At 32.7% G+C, this 26,850-nt stretch overlaps 3 protein-coding genes across 4 annotated transcripts in view; 1 reads left to right on the forward strand and 2 right to left on the reverse strand.

Moving 5' to 3' along the window:
* LOC143247923 (solute carrier family 23 member 2-like) overlaps positions 1–1,996 on the forward strand; it is a 35,671-nt gene extending 33,675 nt beyond the window's left edge. Inside the window, exon 12 of the mRNA XM_076496472.1 lies at positions 1,396–1,996. Coding sequence (XP_076352587.1) covers positions 1,396–1,655 — 260 coding nt within the window. The 3' untranslated portion in view covers positions 1,656–1,996. The remainder of the gene's footprint in view (positions 1–1,395) is intronic.
* Positions 1,997–5,261: 3,265 nt separating this feature from the next.
* Positions 5,262–26,850, reverse strand: part of LOC143246494 (solute carrier family 23 member 2-like) — a 173,318-nt gene continuing 151,729 nt past the window's right edge. The window contains exons 1-8 of one of the 2 annotated variants that reach the window (XM_076493318.1): positions 23,249–23,798; positions 22,357–22,450; positions 20,736–20,789; positions 18,868–18,972; positions 16,186–16,342; positions 11,203–11,323; positions 8,998–10,630; positions 5,262–7,274 (exon numbers count right to left, since the gene is read on the reverse strand). In XM_076493318.1, coding sequence (XP_076349433.1) covers positions 16,217–16,342; positions 18,868–18,972; positions 20,736–20,762 — 258 coding nt within the window. In that variant the 5' untranslated portion in view covers positions 20,763–20,789; positions 22,357–22,450; positions 23,249–23,798 and the 3' untranslated portion in view covers positions 5,262–7,274; positions 8,998–10,630; positions 11,203–11,323; positions 16,186–16,216. Of the gene's footprint in view, positions 7,275–8,997; positions 10,631–11,202; positions 11,324–16,185; positions 16,343–18,867; positions 18,973–20,735; positions 20,790–22,356; positions 22,451–23,248 lie in introns of those variants that run through there. The other variant, XM_076493319.1, reaches the window with a different exon arrangement.
* On the reverse strand, positions 9,854–15,195 carry LOC143247924 (solute carrier family 23 member 2-like). Its single transcript, XM_076496474.1, has 5 exons — positions 15,144–15,195; positions 14,497–14,630; positions 12,923–13,104; positions 11,199–11,323; positions 9,854–10,164 (listed from the first exon to the last, which is right to left on the reverse strand). The coding sequence occupies exons 1-5, from the start codon at positions 15,193–15,195 to the stop codon at positions 9,854–9,856; spliced, it is 804 nt and encodes a 267-aa protein (XP_076352589.1).

The raw sequence follows: 26,850 nt of genomic DNA on the forward strand, positions 1-26,850 counted from the left end.
GAAAGTAGTTTATGTGAAATTGGTTGAGCCTGTTTAACTGCTTTATAAACATACTAATTTACCTAATGGTACTATTAAATACTTTATAAATATTTAATGTCGTTTACCTATTAAATACAGTATTTCTAGTAGTTTAATAGCATCAGATTTATATTTATAAGTGTTCATATTAGAAAGCAGATATTTGTAATACAGAGAGACAACAGAAGACGATATTTGCGAAATACATAAACAAGCGAACTCGTATCTATAAAGCCGCAACGAACAGTTGGTTTAACCGATGGTTGCCTCATATTAGAAAAGATAAAAACTTTCTTCTAACGTGATTTTAAATTACGTATCTCTTTACTAAATTGTAAATTTACCGAAACTTGTTTCCACCTTTTTAAATTTTACTTCCTAGGTGGCCCGAAGCCACATTATTCACAATTGTGTCCCCTTCCCGTCTTAAGGGAACTAAAAATATGCACAAATAATAAGTTTCAATATGTATTTGAAACTTACTCTGCCATTTTGAGTTCTGAATACCTTTTATTATAATAACGATAAAGATTGCTATAAATAGAAAATTTCTCATCTTCCCTATATAAAGGATAAATAGGGTATAGAAAATCATACTATTCGATAATATTAGCCATTTATGAACAAATGACACTGCTACCCCGATAAACTATTAAACAGTGTAAAACTTTAAACATATTTAAATTTCTAAAGACGTCAACAAAAACACTGATTGTTAGTAAGGCTAAATGACAGGAATACTTGGAAGTAAAATATATGTTAGTACTGAATTAAGGTTTTACTGTATCCTGTATTAATGGTACAGAATAAGAATGAAATCCTCACTGGTAGAATATAAATGTGAATATCACAGGACGATCACTGAAATAAAACCCAGTGTGCGATAAGCTATATCTGATTCCTTCTTTAAGTTGACGTAAGACAATTTAGAAAGATTCTTTATATAAGTTTGTACACTGTAATACTGTATTGTACCCTATTTACTTTCGCTTCACAAAATGTTCATTTCAAATTACATCAAAATAAAACTTAAAACACTCAAAAGCTCAGCGTACGTTATGCTCATAACGTCTTTACGTATTAATTTTAATTTGTAAAAGAAAAGTTAGCCTAACCTCTATCATATAAAATACTGATAATAGTCCATATCTTTTCATTAATATGATATAGAATGTTACGCATTCGCCACACCTTAAGAATTAAAGAGAGTGGATACATATATATGTGTGTAATAACGGGCAGATTGTTTTTAACGGTCGCTTAAGCATACTGACAGGAGACGGAATTGGAAAAATCGATAAATGAGGAACATACCAAAAATTAATGTATTAATGTCAAAACTAATAAATAGTAATATTCATGTATTAATTTCAGGGACAGACGAAGAAAGAGGACTTATCAAATGGAGAGAGCAAGGCTTTGAACATAATGAATCTGAAGGTGATTATTTGACACTGTCGTCACCTTCAACCTATGACCTCCCATTCGGCATGAATTTAATTAAAAGATATAAAATTTTCAAGTTTATTCCTATCAGTCCAACATACGACCAGAATATATTTCTTCGCAAAGTGAGACCATTATTTGAAAGATTTAAACCTAAATATAATAATAACATCGATTCAGAAAAGTAACGACACTGTCGTCTTTAGTTTATTTATAACTGTTAACATATAAGTTAGTATAAACATATAATTAGTTTGATACGACAAGACTTGGTTATTTTAATACATTTTATACTAGAATGTTTACTAATGTCACTAGGAAATATTCAAAAACTGAAGTGTTACAATCATGTTTCTTTTGAGGCAGATCTAAATCTAACCAATGTTCGAGGTCTGTACAACTAGCTGCGTGATAGATTTTGTCACCTATTGTCCAGTTTCCGTGTATAATCATTTCAGACGAACAATAATCGACAAAATATGTTAAAACCTTCGGTTTTTACATTTTGTATGAAAATTCATTCTTGAACTACGACTGAAAATATTAAAATTTAAAATTGTTAAGTATGTTTCTTTCTTAATGATGTATTTAATAAAGATTTAATACTCTCTCATCATCTTCCATAATCAAAGTTTCTTATTAATAGAAAGAACTGCTAAATAAAACGTTATTAATCATCAATCTAGTAAAATATCTTCTTCCATATAAATACTAAGTTTTACTGCACTTTCATTAGTACTACTTCCGTATTTTAAGTTTCGTTTGAGGTATTTTGATGTTATATACATATCATGTATCTACATATATAACAAGTTTTTATTTGAATATTTAATTGTAAAGGAACAAATTAAAAATAACGTAGGTATATCAGTTAACTAATTCTTCAAAATGACTGATTTGTTTTTTTATGTTTATTATCTGCCAGTCATACGAAATAAAAACCAAAATTACGCAACAAGAAATGTGTGATTGAGAGTATTTCATATTATTTCATGTATACTTAGTTCTGTAACCTATAAAATATTTAGAAAGGTTAATTAGCTGTCACCCGTTTCACAACACGTGTAACAAAACCTAATGTATGATTTCCTGTTTCAAAGACAATCTCTATATGTATTACGATTCTTTGACAATGCTTTCGTGACTGCTACAATCCCGAAATACAGCTAGCTAAAAGTTTTTGGTTTATTAGTTAAAACTGAAACTTTAAATCCTATAATGGTAGTTCAGTTTTCTGTTTTTTGTTTGTTTTGTTTCTTCTTTATAATATCGTTTTAAAACTGAGTGTGCTTTTGAACAATAGAATAAGTTTAAACCTGAGCCGATCTACGTCATTCAGTGAAACTGATTTCACTTTTAAGTAATATATTGTCTTCATGTTCCATTTATTAAACATGTTCAAAGCCAAATCAAAATTTACTATGATAAATACGTTTTGTGTTCAGTTTATGCCTAAGAACTATCGTTTGAAAACATAAAATATTTTAAATATTTGGATTTAAAAAAGTAAATGTATCACTGATATGAAGTTTCATAAGTGATACAAACTAAAACGTGAAAAAAATTGAACTAGTAAACGTCTAAAAGTCAGCTACCAATTTTGTCATTTCTAATTCTATATTTGTTAATAAACATTTAAGCCAGACTGACTTGTGGACTGGTGCACGATTGTGTTAATGAAAAGTCTTATACACGTCGAGAATTATGTGACACTTTTACCAACGGTTTCTATATTACTTAAATACAATAATCATTTAATCCTTCAAAGTTTTAGTTGTGGAATTACAACAACAACATGTAGATACCATTATAGAAAATGTTTAAAACTTTGTCACTAGATGTTGGGGCAATAATTTTAATGCCACTTTAGTTGGTATTAGTATTTAGTTTTCAGAAAATCATTTAACACTAGTTATACTAATTTTTAATATCATTTATTATACTAAGTTACACTAAACATTAATAAAAAAATTTGCATCAGTGAATTGCTGGTGTTAAGTTAACTATTTAATAAAATAACAAATATTAATCCAGAACGATTAATGTTAATAGATTCAAAACTAGTGCGTCCTCCCGCTTATACAGCTGTAAGCCTACGAGTCACAATGCTAAAATCAGTGGTTGCGGGATTCAAATCTACAGAACACATACTCAATTTTTTCAATCACATTAACTCTATACATCCCAACATTAACTTCACATGTGAACAGGAAGAAAGCAATCAAATATCATTTCTTAACCTCAAAATTACAAGAACTGACACACAATTCAAAACAGAAATTCACCGAAAAATCACCCATACTTGACTATACATTCCTTGGGACTCGGCACATGAAACAAAACAAAAACTCAACATACTAAGAAACCAAATAAACACAGCCATAAAACTATGCTCACCAGATAAAATTAACGATGAATTAGACAAAATAAAACAATACTTCATCAACATCAATAAGTTTCCTCCACAAACCGTAGAAAACATTATACGCACACACCTAGACAAAAAGCAAAATCAACCAACTAAAGTAAATACAGCTCACGAATCAAAACCCACGAAACCATATACTGCTGTATACCATATATTCCTGACATCAGCAAACAAATAACCAACATTTGGCAAAATTAGTAACAAAATATGACATTCCAGTTAATACCAAATTTATTCAAAACCAGGCACAAACTGAGGTCTATAATATGTAAAACTACACTGACAAACACCACACCAACATTATTTATAAAATACAATGTGATAACTGCCACGACTTCTGTATTGAGAAACAAGTAGAAAATGGAAACCAGATTCAAAGAACATAAAAGTCACCTTCACACGTTTTCGAACACTGCAAGTCAAATAAACACAACATAACCATAGAAAACACTCAAATACTAAATAAAGAAACCAACATAAACAAACGCAAAATTAAAGAAGCCTTACTTATACAACAACTTAAACCCAAAATAAACCAATATAAAGGAACGCCTTTATACCTATATTAATATAATAAAATAAATAAAATTATGTATTCAAACATCTAATACCGCCCTCTACATTTCGACACACAGTTACACAACCCCTTTCAAACATGTGGTCAGCTTCCGGTCAGTTACCTCTTTCTTTGTGAACCTGACGATGACCGAAGAAGGTCGAAACGTTGTTCGCTCTTCTATGTAAAATATTTTCTCAACCCAAACGAGCCGTTTTTGCATTTTAAATTTCTCAACAAGTGGGTTTCTGGACATCACTGATTGGTATGTCTCCGGATTTAAAACGCTAAAATCAGCGGTTCGATCCCCCTCGGTGGGCTGAGCAGATAGCCCTTTGTGGCCTTGCTATAAGAAAACACACACAAACACACACAAACACACACACACTATTCTTTGTTTCACACGACGTGTAACACAAACGAATCAACAAGTTTCTTACTTGAAATGAGTAATTGTGACTATGATAATCACTGAATTAGTTCAGAAATTGAAACTTCCGGTACATGAAGATTCACTTTCAAACAATTAGAAAAACTTATTAGAATCCTTCTGGCCAGTAATACTTACAAATTAGATCGCTTTAATTCATTTACGTGTTAACTGATCAACATCATTCGTCTTTAAACGTTACGTTATGTTCGTATTTCATTCAATAAAAGAACTTTAAAGCTGAAAATAAAAACAACGATAAATATTTTATGAAAGCAGTTGTTCATTAAAGTTTGCTTTTGCAAACATGACATATTTGAAGATATTTTACATATAAGATATAAGATTTCGCATATGGAATTAATTTAACCGTGTAAAAGTTGAATTTAATAAAAAATGATCAATACAATTTAAAAGCTGATATCTCTTAAATTAATTTATTATTGTATGCTCTGAACAGTTCTATAAAATGAAATACACTATTTTTTAAATCCATGGTTGGTCAATTTAATAAAAGTGTTTTGTGCGTGATTAGGAATTTTGTGTTTTTGTTAACGGTAAAACAAAGACGTTCATAAAATATTATTATTATTTAATACATCAAATGCTTTACTCTGAACATATAAAACAGTATTTTAGCTATCATAATAAAACATTTTAGATCATTTGACACTAAATGCAGCGCCAATAGTACAGCATTTTGTTGTAAAATGCTTTCGCAAAAATACAATAGATTTATATTGTTTAGAATGTTAGTAAAAAAAAAAAAAGACAGCTAGTCCAATAGCACCAATTGCCAACTTGTGGAGTATTTTTATTTGATAAGTATTTAGAATTTGTCCATCATTCTTACTGCGTACCCAAGAACCCAAAGAGCAAAGCTCGTTTCTGTGGTAACTAAATATAAACCATAAAACCTCGGGTTCAAGGAATGGCAATACCACAGATATTTTCAAATCGGAGTTTTCTCACATTAACTGTTTACTAGGTAGTCAAACCAATACGACATCGCCTGCAGTTATCACTCTCTGTATCTGTGCGCCTGTGTAAATAATATTCTTCGCAATATTTAAATTTAATTACGATCAAATTTGATACAACGGTTTCGTGCCACTCAAGAATCAATTGTTTAACTGTTAGTCAAGGAAGGTCAAAGATCGAGGTCACATTGTACGTCAACAATTTAATTTAAAATGTCTCTCATGCGCTGTTGATCGACTTTCTTACAAGCATGGAGTACCCCGCAAAACTAATTGGCTAACTTTTCGTCAACGTAGCTCAAAGGTCAAGGTCATACAGAATAATTGAAAAAAAAATACATCTAAGCATCGCACGAGTTAAACAGCAAAGAGAAAATGTTTATGTCGACAAATCTGATAAAGTTCTTTCCAACTTGTCGAATTATAATGTAAGGGATTAAGAGAAAGATTTATCACAAAGATTAAAGCTTAAATTCCCGAAAAAAACATCCGAGTTCATGATTAATTCATTCTTTGCTTATACAACTTTATGTTTTATGAGTGGTAAAACTATTAGTAGTAGAAGAAATTCGCATCAATAGTATTGGCTTCTCATAATTCCAATACAGGTAAAAGGAACAAAGATGCCTTGAAAAAAAATAAATCTAAATCCAGGTAGGGATAACAGTGTCTAAATCTTAGATCAGGGAAACTAGCTTCATTCCTTCTACTTTTGAACTGTTAAATCAGTGGCGGCTAGCACAAATAGCCTTAGTGTAAATTAGTGTGAAAATTCTAAACAAACAAACACTTGTCTTATTAATATTTCAATTAAACCACAAAGCATTTGTATATTAGCAGAGAATATAATATGAGTGAATATTCGTTTAGATACAAGAGCATGAATAATGGATATTGAATATGTTAAAAATCAAATATTTAACATGGAATGTTAGGTGAGCATTAAATCTTTAGTTAATTGTTAGGGTGAACTTAAAAAAATATTCATAATAATATATATACGTGATACATAACAATAAAATAAATTTAATTGTATTTATTTTGAAATACTGCTGTAATATTTATTTCAAACATAAATTACTTATATATGTATCTTTGCTTTGTGGTATTTGTTTTATAATATCTTTGTCGTGTTTCCCACCTTGTTTTGTTTGAACCTTACAAAATTTTCTAAACACCACTCAATTATTTTTATAATATTTCTTTTTTAACTATAATATTTATAATTAAGGTTTTGTGTGTGCTTATATAAAAGCGAAATCTGTGTGAACCGTGTTTTAAATCTATATTCACTGGAAAAAGCTTGAAAAAGGCAGCTGTTTGATCTTCCATCCACTTTCTCTACTGGAGCTACAACCAGCAATGTTAATGTTTCCAAGGTATTGGGATAAAAGCATCAACACGAAAATTGTTCTGAGAAACAAACAACAAGATAAAGTTATCTTAATACTGTGTTGTTAGAACAATTAATACTAAACCAGAAAATATATTTCGTACAATGCATGTCATATGACTGTTTAATAATTAATGTAAGTTTGATTTTAGTATTTAATATTTTGCAGTGTTATGTGTAGGGCTACTTTTAGGTTATCTATATTTTCAGCGGTAATCATTTTTTTTTTCTGTATTCCCTCACAAGAGTATTTGTTTTGAATGTAGATACGTCGTTTTTCAGGGATAATTTTGAAGTTTTCTGGTGATGATAGAACAACAATATTTCTTAGATAATATGACAAAGTTGTGTTAATATTGCATATCATCAGCAGGATAAGGCATTTTTACTGACGTTTAGGGATAAGTTTTGGTTCTTCTCTGACATATTCTACATCATTAGTTGCATTTCATTGTTAGTTCTATTAAACTTTAAAACTAAAATAGGATGAACATTGTTAACACTTTTCTCAAAGGTTTCTCTTTATACAAACAAATCAAAGCTTTGAATGTCGAAGAAACCTGAGGTTTATTCCAAATATGTTTCCAGTACTGTATGACTGTAATATATGAACTAAATATTTATTTACCAAGATAAGTAAATTACGTAATTGATAGCAGCATGCTTAAAAATCTCGCGTATACCATTTTGTTAATTATACGAACAAAAGTATGAATATGACCGCAAGTAATTATACAGAATATCTATTTAAACCTTAATAGAAATATATTAGATGCTTCATTCAGTAAAGTAAGCAGATTAAATTCCGAAAAAAGAAGATTATTTTTACTTATCTTTCAGAATAAAGTAATTTATTATTTAGTGAAAAGAAATTAATTTCCGAAAACACTGATTTTATTTTATAGATTTCTTTTTGTAGATAAAAAAACTATTATTTATTTATAACAAATAATGTAATCGTGAGTGTGTTTTATTATAGCAAAGCCACATCGGTTCATCGAAGACAATTGAATCTTTGATTTTAGCTTTGTGAGTCCGATGACTTACCGCTGTCCAACCGGGGCGTTAATGTGAAGAAAATAACTTTAAAAATAACATTTAATACAACTTTTCTAGAGTTATGGCCAAGTGTGTTAAGGCGTTCGACTTGTAATCAGAGGGTCGCCGGTTCGTATCACGGTCGCACCAAATATGCTCTCCCTTACAGCCGTGGGGGTGTTATAAGTTACGATCAATCCCACTATTCGTTAGTAGAAGAGATGCCCAAGAGTTGGCGGTAACTGGTGATGACTAGCTGCTCTCCCTCTTGTCTTACACTGCTAAATTAGATACGGCTAGCGCAAATACCCTCGAGTAGATTTGCGCATATCTAATTTACTTATCTCGGTAAATTAATATCTAGTTCATACATTACAGTCATCCACTACTAGAGACATACTTGGATAAACCTCAGGTTTCTTCAACATACAATGTTTTGAATTCAAAACAAACAAACAAACTTTTCTAGAATAAAATATCTTATTGCACAGGCCTCAATATTTAAACTTAATAAAAATTCTTTTGCTTTTGAATAAAGGATTTTCCAAAATTAAGGTACGCAGATTTTAGAAAATAATATTCATTTTTATTCTAATACCATGGATTTTTCTACATACACACTCAACGTAATACTTTAACGGTGTCACAAATCACATTGAAATGTATTCGGTTTATTCACAAACTCTCGAAGGAATGTTCTCTTACCTGGTATGGAATTGTCTAACACAAACGCAATGAGTCCACCAACAAATACGCTGGTGTTCAAAAGAACTGTAATGAGTTGGTTTGCTACGTCATTCCCTAAACGAAACAAAATAAATAATTTAATAATAATTTACGTTAAGGTTTACAAACCCGTTGTAACTTAAAGAACTATTTAGAAACTGATGATCTGGTTCTCTGGTAACTATATAAGTCTCAACCATCTTATAATGTTACAAGAATTTTCCATTTTGTGTGAGACTAACCTTTATCATATATTATTCCACATTTTGTACTCTCTATGTTTTGTAAATCATGGAACATTGAACGTTCAGTATTATCTTATAGATGGTTTTAGAAACCGTTTCATATTGTTTAACAATTTCCTTCCCAAAACTCTAGCAACACTAAAATGTCTACGCACCTATATCAATAATACTTGGGTGTCCCTTGAACCACTTTGAAATGGTAATGCCCATAAAAAGAGATAATCCAAGAATAAAAATATTTCTCGATGAGTGAAGGTCGACATATCGGACATTTGACAGTCCAACTCCCATTACCATTGCAAACATAACACATATGATTCCTCCAATAATGGGCTCAGGAATAGTGTTTAGGAAGGCTCCAAACTTCCCCAGAACTGTAAAAATCAACATGGTAACCGCACCATACTGAATAACACGACGACTAGCCTCCTGTTGGTGTGAAAATTGAAGAAAAGAAAACTTGATGTGAGTTTTATGTTTCTGCAATACCAGAGGTTACGATATTTGTTAAATATGTGAAATATCAGCAGTTATGTTACACATACACATGTATAATAAACACAATAAATCTAAGCAATTAACAATAATATTCAAAATTGTAATACAAGTGCTCTAATCTCTATTTGAGGGGCAGCACATTGGTGTACTTTTGTTATTCTGATTGCTGCAATGTTTTGACTGTAAGAAGTCATTCCACATCCAGATCCCCAAATTCCAGAAACGATACAGCAAATTCCTTCTGCAAATATTCCACGGTTTATGGCACTAGGTGGAAGAGGAGGTGCGGAGGCTAGTCGTGCGCATGCGTAGTAATATCCTACTGATTCCAATACCGATGCTAATATTCCTGTAAACATTCCAAAAACAGCACCGATACTGACTGTTGGCAAACCCCACTGTCCTGAAAGACCAAAATGAAGATGTAAATGGTCTACCTTTATTTCAAACGTAACATTCTTAACATACATATCTTCTGCTTTAACAAAACACACGTACAATAAAACAAATCTTTCAGATTATAGCTTTTAGTTAGTATATTTTTATTCCAAGGTAAAGTATGATATTAATGATTTTATATTGTACAGTAAACTTTACAATCAAATTAATTTCAAAAATTGAAGTGATAACAAGTTTCTACATAGGCAGAACTAAAAGATAATTTCGTAAAATACTTACGTAAATAAAAAGAGCAACAAATTTAATGAATATTTTTATAACTACTTTCCTGGATAAGGAAACCTAAACCAGGGTCTAGAGTACATCGTCTCTACACGAAGATCAGTTCTGGTTGAGTTGGCTGGACCCAGGGCACCAGCAGCAGTTAGTATGAAGCAAATAACCCAAGCAATAACTATGGTAAGTAACACCTGAAAATAGGCTTAGAGTTATTTGTTATTCAATATTCAAATGTTTTTTTTTTCTAAGCATTAGATATATATACACATATATTTAACTTTTATCAGAAATGTTTCAGCAATTTATATTAGCAACGAATTCTTTGTGAGTGGAAACTGGTTTAGATGCAAGCGCACTAATAATGTTTGTTGAATATGTTGAGAACGAAACAGTTAAAATTGACCTAAGGTGGACGTTCACTCTTTTGTTAATTAGTAAAAGATATTTAAAACAATACAGTTATAATTGTATATAAATACGTGACACATAACAATAAAACAAAGATAAAGTTACTTATTGTGATCTTGCCTTTGTAAAACGTTCCTTCTGGTTTTCATTTTGTTATATCTCGTAACATTACAACAATAGAAGTTGGCTGTATTTAAATTATTTTGTTTTTACAACAGTACAGCAAAACATTTCTCTAGAATACTAAATTATTTCGGGAATGTTTCTTTTTCAATTAAAGTTAATAATTGAGACTTTTTTGGGTGTTTATCTAAATGTGAAATGTGTGTGAAACTTGTTTAAAATCTATACCCACTGGGAAAAGCTTGAAAAACGGCAGTTGTTTGATCTTCCATCCTGTTTCTCTACTGTAGCTGCAACCAGGAATATTAATGTTTCCAAGATACTGGGAGAAGAGCACAAGAAGTAAAATTGTTCTGTGAAATAAACAACAAGATACAGTTATCTTATGTGTAAGGCTATCCATAGATTATCTATATATTTAGCAGTAATCATATCTCCCTCTATTCCTTCACCAGTGTATTTGCCATAAATATAAACATGTCGTTTTGCATGGAAAAATGTCAAGTTTTCTAGTTAATTCTTAGGCAATAATTTTATGTCGTTGTTTCATTTTAAATAACGAAAATGTTAAGTAAAGGGGTTTAAACCGGCAATCTGCAATTTTAAACGCAACAACCACCAGGCCATCTCAAGCTTATAGTGTATGGTATAATGTGTTATGTCACAAACTTCGGTTTTCCTCACAATTTATATTCATTCACTTTTTAAAAGATCATAGGGAAAACCTTTCCTCTAAGCATTTTTTTCAAAATCTGATGCAAAATGCGACGATTATCTACTAAGCGTAGAAAATATTAAATTAAAAGATCCAGATATACGATACATGATTACGAAATAATGCTCTTGCATAAAAGTAAATATTGTGGACATTATTATAGAATAGTTTCACCTTAATTTGATTTTGTTCTAAATAAGGATTTCATTTTGAAAGTCATTATAATGAGAACGATTAGTTTGAATGTTTGCAAAGGAAAATATAGTTGTGATTATGGAAAAGGCAAGGCTATTACTAAGGTTGTTTAGGAGTTTCTAGTGATTTATTATTAAAGTTTTGATACGTAAGAAATAAATAGAGTTGTTTAGGTTATAGGTAATCTCTACAGTGTTTTGTGTGTTTGACGGAGAAAGTAGAATAATATTTCATATTTTTTGCAGGTTGGACAAGATGCTTTCAAGAGTCAACTGTGTAGCTTTGTTAAAACAAAAAAACAAACAATTCTCCTTTTCTTTCAGATAGCGATGAGGTTTCTAACATACCGAACGTATCAGTTTGGTTTGTTTTGAATTTTGTGCAAAGCTAAATGAGGACTCTCTGCGCTAGCCGTTCCTAATTTAGCACTGTAACACTAGAGGGAAGACTGCTAATCATCATCACCCACCGCCAACTCTGGGGCTACTCTTTTATAAACGAATACTTGGATTCACCGTCACATTATAACACTCCCACGGCTAAAAGGGCGAGCATGTTTGGTGTGACGGGGATTCGATCCAACGACCTTCAGATTATGACTCGAGTGTTTTAACCACTTGGCCATACTGGGACCTCGACGTATTCGTGCGATACCATAAAATATAGTTCCTGGAGGACAAGGTGGTTAAAGAACTCGAGTCGTAATCTGAGGGTTAAGAATTGAAACCCTATCGCACCAAACATGTTCACCCTTTCGGCCTTGGGGGAGTTATAAAGTGACGGTCAATCCAAGTATCCGGTAATAAAAGACTACCCCAAGAGTTGGCGGTGGGTTGTGATGGCTATCTGCCTTCTCTATAATCTTACACTACTAAATTAGTGACGGCTAGCGCAGATAGCCTTCGTTTAGCTTTGCGCGTTATTCATATCAAGCTGTAAAATATTTCATATTTTACAAATAAAAGCTTCAGTGGAGTATTACAAGTTTCTCTATAATACTAACAAAATACCATTAATAAGTTTATTATAAAACAAGAGTTACATAATTGCTATTCCCCAGTTTTTACTAGCTTTAAAAGCTGCTTCTTCGAAGAGAGATAGTCCTACCAACGATATGATAGGAACGAAAACTAAAGGTGTTAACCACTGAAGTATCATTCCGATAACACCTGTAAGACCTATAACCATTTCAAAGATGGATGCCCCAATGATAGCGCCTTGTATCTACACAAATATATCAAGACTTACATTTTAAATGATGCAAAGATATATAGATTATTGAATTTAAAGTGTGTAAGATATTTTCTGATATACATATATTTTTATATCTATGTTTGTTTCATTTTAATGCATGAGACACACATCGTGAAATGTGTATTGGGAAAGTCACGCTTGTTCTCTTTATTTGCAGAAGATTCTATAGCGTAAGAATCAAAAATAAGAATAAGAATCAAAAGATGAATTTTCTAGAGTTACGCCCATTGAGTATAAAAGGTAATCATCACAACACGCTATGTTGGGTAGTTACAGTCAGTATACTTTAAACCTCGGAAGCTGTTATTGTGATAAACGCTTAATAAACGGAAAAGTAGCCCAAATGTTGACGGTGGTGGTGATCTCTTGCTGCCTTCCCTCTAGTCTTACATTACTAAATTAGGGACGGCTAGCACAGATAGCCCTCGTGTAGTTTTGCGCGAAATTCAAAAGCAAACTAATAGTTATACTTCAGATATTTGACCAACAACGTTAATAGATTTCAAACATGGCAAACATTCAACTTTCCTGAAATAACTTCAGACGTCAGTATTTATACGAGAATTAATTTGCTCTCCGTTAACTCTCAATAACAGATCAAGTTCCAGGTTACATGGATGGTCCGTCATCGTCAGGTAGTTACGGCTCTTGAATGGCATCTAAAGGTCACGGTAACAAATGTGCTCGACCTTTCAGTGGTGGGGGCGTTATTATAAGACAATCAATCCCAGTATTAGTTCGTTGATGAGTATCATAAGAGTTGGCAGTGAAAGGATATGACAATTAGCTGATTTTCTCTGTACTTACACTGCAAAATTAGGTATAGCTACCACAGATAACCCTCGGGATACTTTGGGTGAGATCCAAAAACAAACCAGAACAGATGGAAGATTCAGTACTCCTTGAAAAACGCTTATATGTAAACCATTATTTGTAATAGCCTTTTTACTAAACTGTGTTATTGTTTGTATATTAAAATATATTTGTGTTAAGTATAGTAACTTGGAGACTTGTCGGAGATGATTCGTAACAGGTAACATGCGATTTTTATTTTAATAATAAAATTTCTAAAGTTAAAGCGTTGAGTAAAAACCTGCGACTTTAATGAAATTGATAAAGTCGTTGAATCTAAAATAGTTCTCATTACTGCAGTAATAATTTGTTTTCATTTATCCAAATCTCCATCGTTAACTTAACATTCATGTTAATTTCCAGGTGTTTTCATTTAGTAGTGAATCAGATTTAAATAATTTAAAATGTTATGACAATAATTGCTTTATTTTGTTCAATGATTAACAAAATCCTTGCTTCTGATATCGGATACATAATATTCCAACAAGCCGTTTTGATATAATTTCTCACCTCTCGCATTCTGATTTGCCAGAATTCTTGTAGCTCTTCTTCTGTTGCTGATAACATTATTTCTTCACTGGGACACTTCCACTGAGGTAAGTTCAAAGTAGCAAATATTGGAATCAAAAAGGCTGAAGAAGAGCCTTGAATAATGGGTAGTCTACATAAAAACACTAAATAAGTTTTTAGTCTAAGTATTAAATCAGCTCTTCATTTAATTACTCAGAGTCCAAGCAACAACAAACAATATCAAAACTCTCCTGAATGTATAAACGTTTTTATTAAGAATTTGAAACAGGTTCAGAGTTCTACATAAAGCAGTATTATTGTCTAGTAATCTCTCACAGCAACAACTTCAGTATTCACCAAACAGGTTCTTTCATATACACAGTTTGAAGTCATTCCGTCAAAATGATTTTCAAATCTCAGCTGTTTTGTTTATGGTTCCACCACTAATTATGCTTTATCTAATGGCATTGCCTATTTTTAATAATGTTATACTGTAGTTTACAAGGCTGGTTTATAAACATTCCATTTCCAAGTTCACCATTCTTATCATATTCTATTTAGAGAATGAAGATATTAATATTTCAAAGCTTTAATCAAAATTCAAAATACACAGAGATTCCAAAGAGTCACATCAGTTGTCTATATACATATGTCTTCATGAGGAATATCTTTAATTGACGTTTCATTTTCCGGCTGCATGAGATAGTTGAACGGGTGTGGCCTAGTGACCAGTATACGTCAGCTAAAACTTCACTTTGTCGTTGGTTTGTTTTATGAGTGAGACGGTCATGTCCTACTATTCTATAATAATGGAAATCGCAGTGGATACCGTGTGTAGCTGTTGTTTCCACAGTCTTACAATTTTAAAATAGGCTTTGCAACATTCTTCGTTTGCACGTTCTTTACAAACAAAATATTAAGATGCAGATTTATAACAAAGGTTTGTTACACATTGTTGCGATAATGTACGTCAATGTAAACACGTAACATGGTTATCATTTCAGAATATTACAGTTTTATATAGATATATGTGAAAACGGCTGATATGGATAAAAAACGCACTATATTGAAGAGCGACCAACCTTTCGACCTTCTTCGGTCATCGTCAGGTTCATAAAGAAAGAAAAAGGTAGCTCACCGATAGCTGACCACATGTTTGAAAGAGGTTGTGTAATTGAGTGTAGGAATGTAGAGGGCGTGTTTAGATGTTGGATTATATTTATTAATATAGGTATAAAGGTGTTCCTTTGTATTGGTTTATTTTTAGCTTGAGTTGTTGTATAAGTAAGGCTTCTTTAATTTTACGTTTGTTTATGTTTGTTTCTTTAAGTGTGTGGGTGTTCTCTACAGCTATGTTTTGTTTATTTGAGTTGCAGTGTTCGAAAACGTGTGAACACTAAATAAATAAAAAATGGCACATTCACACAATTGAACAGCTGCCTCCAAACAAGTGATCAGCATTCTGTGAGTTACCTCTTTCTTTCTTTGTGAACCTGACGATGACCGAAGAAGGTCGTAATGTTGTTCGCTCCTAACATAGAGATTTCTCTACTCATACCAGCCGCTTTTACAAATATATTTTTTCTCTACAAGTAGGTTTTCTCGTCATCAAGGATTACAATAATATGATATCGAAAATATTCCCCACTTTTAAGCCTTTAAGCTTGGATGGATGAAATTCGCTCTTACCTTGTACCGAAAGTTGACTGGATTAGGGTTCCTAAACCTGACACAAAAATATTGTTGATGTTATGTAGCTCCTCGCCGGGTCGGTTTCTTGGATGCAGAGCTTTGGTGTGACTAAGTAAGAATATGCCAAAGTCGACCCGAACATCATCAGGAATTGCTATTAATGTAAAACCAATAAATACAGTTTATTTTTCATGTTTTAATCAAATACCACTTGAAATACGTTCTAAATAAGTGTAAGGTGTTTTTATTAAACAGTAAAGAAGGGAACTAAACTGTTTCTATATTAGTGTTTCAGCAATATGCAACATTAACCATAATAATTTATTCTTCCATCCTGTTCAGTGGACAATGTAATTGAATAAAAAAGTATTTTATAAGGTGCAACTGAATAATTTCAGTGAATTTCACCGCTATCTGTGATTTGAAATATTACTGATGTGTTTATAGCTGAGCCAAATAAAACACACAAGAGGAAATGTATTAACTCAGATCAAGAGATTAGTTTTAGTTTGAGATACTGATATTTCTAATTTAACAGTATGAACTGTTTTTTTCTTTTATACATCACAGATGTTTCAAAAACGTTTTACGCGTGTCACGTTTCAGATTCGAATGGTGCTTTGCCCATTTACTGATTTAAACTAAGACATTAAGAATACACAGAGGAATCTCATATTTAAAAGCGTAAATGTATTTAAAAAAAATAAACAAATAATCCAGGCTTAATTTTTTCCTTTAAAATATCACTAACAATAAAATTATTGAACGAAATATATTTCTTATCATTCACTTATCATTCGTTTTTATCAGCAAAATCGTAAACATTGATAAAAATAAAATAAAAAAAAATTGAAATCCATGTACAGTCATGTGAAAAAGGTTAGGACACCCTACAAAAGCTTGTGTATTTTTGTAACATTTTTGGATATATAGATATTTAATCTTAGTTTCAACAATACTGAGAGATTATAGGAATATCACAGAACAATTAAAACGGAAGAAAAACTTCTCAAGATCTTCTGTAAATGCAATTATAGAAAAATGCATATTCTAACTGAGCTAAAAGGTAGGACGCCCAAACCCTTAATAGGCAGTGTTAACCCCTTTGGCTGAAATAACTGCACTGAGACGCTTCTTGTAGCCATCTGCCAGTCTCTGACACCGGTCTGAAGAAAGTTTGTCCCACTCCTCAATGCAGAATTCTTTTAGCTGTGAGATGTTTTAGGGGTTTCTTGCATGTACAGCCCTTTTCGAGTCACCCCAGAGCATCTCAATGGGATTAAGATCTGGGCTTTGACTCGGCTATTCCAGAACTCTCCATTTCTTAGTTTTCAGCCAGTCCTTGGTGGATTTACGAGTATGTTTTGGGTCATTGTCGTGTTGCCGGTTGCAGTTCCGCATCAGCTTCAATTTTTGCACAGATGGTCTCATATGATTCTCAAGCACCCTCCGATACACAGTAGAATTCATGATGGATTATATGATTGTGAGCTGTCGCGGTCCTACTGCACCAAAGCAGCCCTCAACCATGACATTTCCAACTCCATGCTTGACAGTTACTATGAGGTTCTTTTCTTGGAATGTTGTATTTGGTTTATGCCAAACATGTCCTCTGTTCTGGTGTCCAAATAATTCAATTTTGACTCATCTGTCTAAAGAACATTATTCCAGAAGTCCTGGTCTTTGTCTTCATTCTCTCTGGAAAACTTCAGTCTCATCTTGACGTTTCTCTTACAGAGCAAAGGTTTCCTCCTTGCACACCTCCCATGCAAGTTAAACTTGTGCAGTCTCTTTCTGATTGTAGAAGCATGCACTTTCACATCAACAGTAGCCAGAGCCTGCTGTAGGTCCCGTGATGACACGTTAGGGTGTTTGGAGACTTCTTTCAGCATCTTGCGGTCTGCTCTCGGGGTGAACTTGTTTGGACAACCAGACCTGGGCATGTCGACAGTTGTTTTGAAAGCCCTCCACTTGTTTACTATTTTCCGGACAGTGGAATGGCTGATTTCAAAATCTTTTGAAATCTTTAAATCCCTCACCAGACATTAGCTGCTACAATTTTCTTTCTGAAGACCTCAGACAGCTCTTTTGGTGCTCGCTCTCACTTCAACAGTCAGGAGCACACCAAATTAAATGTCTAAGGTTTAAATAGAGCAAACCTCATTCGAAATGCTGAGTAACGATGTTCTAATCGTGTGCACCTGGTGTGATACACCTGTGTGTCAGCTGAGCCATTTTAAGAGGGAATAAATGTGGGGATATCCTAACTTTTTCCTCAGTTAGAATATGCATTTTCTACAGTTGAGAGTTACTGTTTCAGATCATATCTAATATTAAAACTCAAAAGAAAACATTTTGTTCTGAACGAAAACTTGTGTGAAACGTTGTAATCTTGAAGAAAAACAAAACAAATCAAAGATCAAAATAAGCCCTCATGTAAATGAAAATAGGAGAAAATATGAAGTTTAACTTCATTTAGACATCAAACTAATCATTAATGAGGACTAGTGGTAAGAATACTGGGTGAAAATAAGTTTTGAAAATAAAGTTCTTGACAGTTTAATGCAAAATAATAATATTAAAATAATGTAAGATATTATATAGATATAAAAGGTGTCACATATTACTGACTTAGAAAATACGAATAGTAAAAGTCGACAATAAACTCCATGATCTCACCTGAATCCCAAGTATAATACACAGGTACCAACGAGAAACTTCATCCACAGAGTATAAGATGTCACCCCTGACTCTGTCTTCGTCTTCGATGTCCACAACAGAAACCTTCATGTGAAAAAATAACGGATGGTTTAAAATATCGATGTTTGTTTAATTACTTCCTATTTAATTATTGTAGAAATAGTGTAGCTTAGCGTAAGAATCTGGAAATTTCCTTCATATTTACACTGAATGTCCTTCACAAGATATATTACACTAAATTAGGTGTAACATAGGGTAGTATCTAGACGTATTTTTGTGTTATAATTAAATCTTTGTTGATATCATAATATATTCTTTAGAACAAAATATAATAAATTAATGTAGGCAACTCTTACGTTCTATATTGCTACATGAATTTGGTTTAAGATTCGTATTAAGAAGAGTGTGTAATTTTGACATTTGTCCAATTCTCAGTAGCTCAGCGGTAAGTCTAAAAGTTGATAATGCTACTAGCCGGAGTTTTGATACCTGTGGTGAATACACTAAGCTCACCGTGTAGACTTTTTTCTTATTCCTTTGTTGGTTGGGAAAGTTGACCGTGGAAGTTGGGGGGGGGGGGGTAACAAGTGGTTAAGGCGTTTGACTCGTAAAGCAAGGGTCGCAGGGTCGATTATTAGTCGCACCAAACACACTCAATGTTTTAACCGTGGGCGCGGTATAATATTTTGCATTTTTACATTAGAGGGAATTTTGGGATTAACCTCGATTTTATAATGCCCAACAATTGAAAATTTAATCACGTTTGTTGTGATCGGAATTGAACCTGCGACTCCGATATTGAGAGCAAAGTGCCTTCACCAATGACAATGCACAACCCAGTTTTGTGTTTAATAACAAACAAAGCAACAATAGATATTACGTAATTTTTCTATAAAATTTTATTTTATTAATTTTTTTTGACATGGAGAGAGCAAGTATAACTAACCCGATAGTCATTTGAACATAAATTAGAGTATGTAATAGAACATAAGTTTCAATCCACTTTGTCATGAAGAGAAGCATTCGGTTAACACGAAAGTTAATTTATTTGTTTTGTTGAATTCATTTATAGTCAAGTTGCACGGGCCTGGCATGGCCTAGCGCGTTAAGGCGTGCGCTTCGTAATCTGAGAGTCGCGGGTTCGCGCCCGAGTCGCGCCAAACATGCTCGCCCTCCCAGCCGTGGGGGCGTTATAATGTGACGGTCAATCCCACTTTTCGTTGGTAAAAGAGTAGCCCAAGAGTTGGCGGTGGGTGGTGATGACTAGCTGCCTTCCCTCTAGTCTTACACTGCTAAATTAGGGACGGCTAGCACAGATAGCCCTTGAGTAGCTTTGTGCGAAATTCCAAAACAAACAAACAATCAAGTTGCACTTAACTCAAACAGACTCATTATCACGAGGAATGCAGATAAACTGTCATAGTAACTTAACCAGGTATTACTGTAGATTTAGTGTGACGTTGAGCTAATTTTTCAAATAACTTGTAAAACCAACATATGAAGAAACATTTTGAGAAACTACAAAATATATATAGATATATATACATTGAAAAAAAAGTTTTAAAATATTTATTTATTCTAATATTATTGGATATTCTATAATACTCTAGTTGTTCTATTCTTATATGTTTCTTTCTTTCTGTTGTTGTTTGAATTAAGCCCAAAGCTACTGAATGGGCTATCTGTGTTCTGCCCACTACGGATATTGAAACCCAGTTTTTAGCGTTGTAAGTTCGCAGACATGCCGCTGAGCCATTGGAGGGCTTTTTTTTTTTTCTTTCTAAAGCATTTATTAACCAAAATAACCTAATTCATTTGTTACGAAATTCTTACACCAAGTCTCTTACCTTCAGCTCATCGATTTCGTTCAGCATTTCGTTTTCTACGATGTTTTGTTCTATCTACGTGTAAAGATATATATATATATATATATACACACACACACACACACACACATAAACATTTTAATATTTAAAGTGAAAATTAGAAACCTATTTGGTTTCTCTCAGCTTATTCGTATTTTATATACATAAACAAGTTACTTTTGTATTGACAGTATTCAAATTTCGGTTGTTTATTATGAGGTGCATGTTTAAAAGCTTAGTAGCCAATCTTATTTTCATATGATCAATCTTTGGCTGTTTTTACATAAGATAAAAAATTGGGTTCATATCATCATTATTATAAATTAACACATGTTTTACTAACTTTATAGGATCAGTAACAGGAACATTGTCGCCTTTGTCACCGACGTAGTGGTGGCAGTGTTGAAAGATCTACAATATGGCGGAAGTCCTACATCTACTTTTGCCAAGCCTTGAAGGACTGCGTAGGAAGCAGGTATGACAGTGAAATCGACAAGTTCAGGTGAGTAGTGGTTTCGATTTTACACGTTAATATACAAGGAGGCTTACACAACAATACAGGGTTTGCACGAACATGGTGTTGATATCATTTTTATAAACAAAACATATCTGAATAGAAACAACCATTTCAGATTAACTGTATATACTGTTATCTCAAGCCCTAAATCAAAAAAGGGAAGAAACCGCGGTATTATACAAAAGTGACATGACCGTAACACATGATGAAACTATTAGAGAAAGTAATAACGAAATTCTAGTTTGCCACTTTAAGCCTGCTAATACAATAGCGTTCACGTTAGCTGTGTTTTCTGCATCCCCTCGGGCAACGTCAGATACGAGTGTATTTCAACAATTTCTTTGTAGAAACACTACATTTATCTCAGGTGATTTAAAGTCAAAGTATACCAACTTTCCATGTAGGAAAACAAACAGGAAGGAGATCATTATAAATATATTTATAGAAGAAACTGACCTTGTGGTTATAGATGATAACATGCCCACACATACCCATATACATAGCTCTCAAGACAGACATTCTTGATTTGGTAATACTTACCCCAAACATTTTGCCATATATTTCTAATTTCTGCGAATTAGCTAACATTGGAGGGGATCACGACCCCGCGCATTTCGCGCTGTTCCACCGAACAATCACTTCACGTGAATTTCCTCCCCTTTTCTGTAACTTTTCACGGACAAATTTGGAAATGTTCAGCACATATCTCAACTAGTCTCCCATTGAAATAGATTTTATCACACCTAATGAGCACACGATTGATAATTTAGCTTTTTGCATAACCTCTAATAAAATCCGCAACCTCGACTGTATCCCTATGCGAGATAATATAACTTAAATTTAAGTCGCAGAAACTAACTCCCGAGATCCATTCGCACGTAACAGAAAGATTACAATTTATTATTATGCAAAACTTCCACACTAAAACAATAATTAATGGGGAAAATAACACAATAAAACCATTAATAACACGGCAGCATGATATTAACCAGGAAGATTTCTGCCTATCCAACGATGAAAGCAAAAAATACCAAACTATAAAGCAATTAATGTCTCAACCGATTCTACTAAAGCAGAACTATTTACCCAATATCTTGCGTCAGCCTTCCAGATCCCAAGCCTCCCATCATTGTTCGATTCCAATTGGTGGATTCGGCAAATAGCCAAATGTCGTTTTGCTCTAAGAAAACACACACACACAATAAACCACACCTGTAACAATACAACACGATCGATTTCATTTGCCAAGTAAAATTAGATATCGACAAACAGGCCTTGCAAGGCCACGTGGTTAAGGCACTCGACTCATAATCTTAGTGTTATTGGTTCGAATCCCCGTCACACAAAAAATGCTCGCTTTTTCAGCCGTGGGAGCATTATAATGTGACGGTAAATACGCTATTCATTGGGAAAAGAGTAGCTCAAGAGTTGGCGGTGGCTGATGATGATTAGTTGCCTTCCCTCTAGTCTTACACTGCTAAATTAGGGACGACTAGCGCAGATATCTCTTGTGTAAGTTTACTTGACAGGAAAATTTATGGAAAAGATAATCGCGAACAGGCTCTTATTTTGTATAAAAAACAATAAGAACCTGTTCCATTATCACAAAAGCTGTCGAATGTTTGTTTTTAACATAAAAAAATACTGCAACTGTCATATGTTTGTGGTTAAATAATTGAAATACAGTTTCTGTTAATCTAAGTAGGTGATCACTGGGCTACATTTAGCATAATGGATTGCTGTTCAAACTATATGAGCTCAAAATCCCACATAAAGTTATTCAGTCGATCTCAAGCTTTACTCAATCACATAATCTAATGGTGTAATAGATAGTGTGTAGCTCTATATCCTAACTAAACACAGGCAATTATATTTCACCGAGTTGTTAAAACAGAAAAATAAAAATAATCCAAATACAACTAACCCTACCACACACAGATATTAAATACACTAAATCTATAAAACTTCTTGGAGTTACCTTCAATAGGTCTCTGCGCTGTAGGAATCACGTTAGCATTTGAAAATTTGAAAATCTGTCAACCAACGTATTACTTTCCCTAACCTTATTGGAGGCACTCACAAAGGATGCTAGGCCTACCATTAAAACCACTTATAAAGCTTGTATCAGACCACCCATTGAATATTAATGCACTATCACGTGCAACGTGTCAAATGACCTCATGCAAAATGTAGAAACATTACAATACCGAGTAATCCGTATGGCATATCGTTTACTAAGGTATACTCTCTCAAACTTCTTAGATTTACTATGAACATCACTAAAATCTAGTGAAATAATCCGGAATTTAGCCAAAAGATATTATCAAACAGCCAACACGAGAAACACACTAACAAAACAATTTTCAACGTCAGCCAAAATACCCACCATATGGCGCACCCATCAGTATCATTACAAAATTCGTAGCATATAGGGTACTAACCAAATATTAGCCGAAAGTGTACTAAACATCAACATTCTTAATTTTAATTTCAGTTACATAGCTCGGACACTCTCCGGAAAGATCGAGTCTGGGGAGTGACAATAGGTTTAAACACAAATTCTTGACGTAGGATATGCAGATCCGAAGTCGCCCTAAAGAACCATAATACCTGTATTGGTCGAAGATTTTGTGATAGTCACGTGCTGGAGCCTGTTGTTGGTCTTTCCTCCGCCTCTTGCCGAAGATAGATGATAACAACAATTTGTTTATGAATGGATGTGTAAATAATGTTCGTATTTATACACACATACGTTTTTTTTTCTTAACATGGTTTAACCTAATATCCAATCACAAATAGGGTGAAGCAAAAGTAAATTTCTTGGCGTCCCCTTCCAGTTGAATCTGTCCAGAGCTCCTGCTAGGGGCCAGTTAAAACCTAAACCGAAATACTTGCCAGGTTTTCTGATTTTGCTAGCCGCAATATTATGGTAAAACATAAAATCAAAAGATTGTCAATATTAATAAACATACGTTGTTTTAACAACTTCAGAAAACTTGGTACATACAGTTGGTTTTAATTTTTCATAATAATTTACATTTCTTACTTTTTAATTGAATAAAAATCACTACTACGAAATGAGATGGAAGCAATTGAAATGTCAGCTCTCATGTTCTGTAAACCAACTGTGTCATATGCTACAAATTCTATAAATTAAAATTTCCTTCATAGTTACTTAATAAATATTAGAATTCGTTATTAGTCACAGAGGTATTTTGTAAAATAACCAGGAAACAATATTAGAAGAAAATGTTTAATTGATTTACATCATATCACGTCATATGGAAATAGGAGAAAACAACAACAGTAACCACAAAAATTAAATCGATTACCCAAATCTCCTCACAATGCGAATTAAGTGCCGAAGCTGGAATGTTAATACGTTTATTGATATACTCATGATGATGAGTTATTTCATTTTGAAAATTAACTATTTCTATGTCTTATGCTTTTAGTATTGATAATTAAAAAGACATCAAAGTCTTGAATGAAGGGTTACACTAAAAGATTTACAAGTAGGTTCAGGGATGTAAACCAAATATACTTTGTGAAAACGATAATTTACTAAAACATAAAACAAATAAGGTAGAGGTAGAATGAAACAACTATTATATTGTAATATCAGGCAATAAATCAATTGTTGCCTTCGTAACCAATCAATAATTGTTAAGTCTGCGTGTGATGCACATCGGAATGCATTCTTATTATATTGTTTTAAACCTAGAAAATCTAGTTCTCAGGTTATTTAGAAAACATACTTTATATTTACTAGAATACTTTTTAAATTTCACTTTTAATGTAATCAGTGACGAGTGTGGTCATCCGAAATGATTAACTTTGAATGAGTTGAGTTGCTAAGGTGGTAAAGGTTATCTTCTATATGTGTATAAATATTTCAGAAAATCATTCAAATATATTTTAAACAGATGTATCAATTGTTGTAATTGGAAGAAAAATTTGTTTGCAACGTACAATTACTAAAATATTATTATTCCAACAATTTCCCTTATAAGATGTTTCTTTTCTATATATTTTTTTTATCCTTTAAACTTTGACAGCTTTACGATCGAAACATACATAATTTTATTAACCAGATGATATTTCTTAAACTTAGTTATAAAGTTTGTGTTATGCTGTTCCCGTGTTCACTGATCCAAATAGCGCTGTATTTTATCCTACTGGTACTTTTGTTGATCTATGAAAAAATGTATATCAGATTCCGTGTGTGATTGTTACTAACAGAATATATAACGTAGTGTGGGCCGGTTTCTGTTATTCTAAAACATTTATAATAATTTAGAGAACAAAGTTATCTTACCTTGATACCTCCTACAAGAGCTAAACAAGTCAGTTATTACAACAATATGGATTCTAATATTGAATGATGGTTTTGAATTAGAGATATAAGAGGTTGTGAATATATAAATATGTATGAATATATAAGTCTATTGAACTTAACAACATTTTATTTAATAAAGAAATTAAATAATTAAATAATTTCTCCTTCGAGGTTTTGAGGAAAAAAAATCCAAAAACATTATGTCATATGTAGCATATTCCTGACAGAGGCCTAAAAATATCAGAACTTTTGACTTTTTGTGTAAGCTAGGTCATCGAAAAAATTAAGTGTTTTATACAGAAGTCTTGCTTCTAATGAGGTTTTGAGGTTGTTTTATAATACGAGTTTCGATGTAATATCCGATATACATACACGAAATATTTGTAACACAAAAATATAATGAATTTGTAAAACCCAATTTTGATTTTAACGACATATAGGCATTTTATTGATATAAGTCTCGAAGCTGTGTTCTGAATAAAATTGTGAATAAAAACTTCGTTGATATTAAAAACTCAATATTTTTTTCAAATAACCATTGAAGTTTTTAAGGGTCTTTAAACTTAATTAATGCTTAAACGTCTCTAAACATCCAATATTGATTGACAAAAATCAAACGATATTTCAATAATATTATGACTATTTGCGAAAAAAACAAGTTGGAAAAGGTTGAAATAACTTCTAAAGATATAATTCATATGTACATTGGATAGTTTATTACTGTAGTGTTATAAAACAAAAAGGGCGGGTCAAGTTATAATGTTACTTTTTCCACATCAAGTAAAGGTTTAATACAAGTGACTGTTCATATAGATGAATAAAACTTTCTAAAATTACCTTAAGTTCGTAAACTGGTTGGTTCCGCACCATGGTAACAAAGGACTTTTTAATGTTCACTCCAAGATATAACAGGTTCAGAAGAAGATGGGTTATGTCGAACACAGCCCTAGGTAACTGTGTATAAATGATCCTTCCAACGTAAATGTACCTGTTGATTGTACAAATAATGAGGTGCATATGTCCAGGTTGCTGCGTTCTTGATCCGTAAAGATGAAAGGTGGAACAACGTAATCACCGGAAATGACGAAACTATTTCTCTTTCAGTCGTTTGTTTCTTAGTTTTTGGATTTTGCGCAAAGCTTCACGGAGGCTATCTGCGCTAGCCGTCCCGAATTTAGCACTGTAATATAAGAAGAAAGGAAGCTTGTCATAACCACCCACCGCCAACTCTTGGGCTACTC

This window comes from Tachypleus tridentatus, chromosome 3 (assembly GCF_004210375.1).
Source record: "Tachypleus tridentatus isolate NWPU-2018 chromosome 3, ASM421037v1, whole genome shotgun sequence".
In the NCBI taxonomy this organism is placed as follows: domain Eukaryota; kingdom Metazoa; phylum Arthropoda; class Merostomata; order Xiphosura; family Limulidae; genus Tachypleus; species Tachypleus tridentatus.

Excerpts from the sequence above, each read along its gene's own strand:
- LOC143247924 (XM_076496474.1), bottom strand. The coding sequence starts at position 15,195 with ATGCAGCCGGAAAATGAAACGTCAATTAAAGATATTCCTCATGAAGAC. Across the intron at positions 14,631-15,143 it reads TATTCCTCATGAAGACATAT|GCTCTTCTTCAGCCTTTTTG; the intron begins GTATATAGACAA and ends CCATTATTCAAG. Across the intron at positions 11,324-12,922 it reads AACTGGGGAATAGCAATTAT|AACAATTTTACTTCTTGTGC; the intron begins GTAACTCTTGTT and ends TTTATTTCACAG.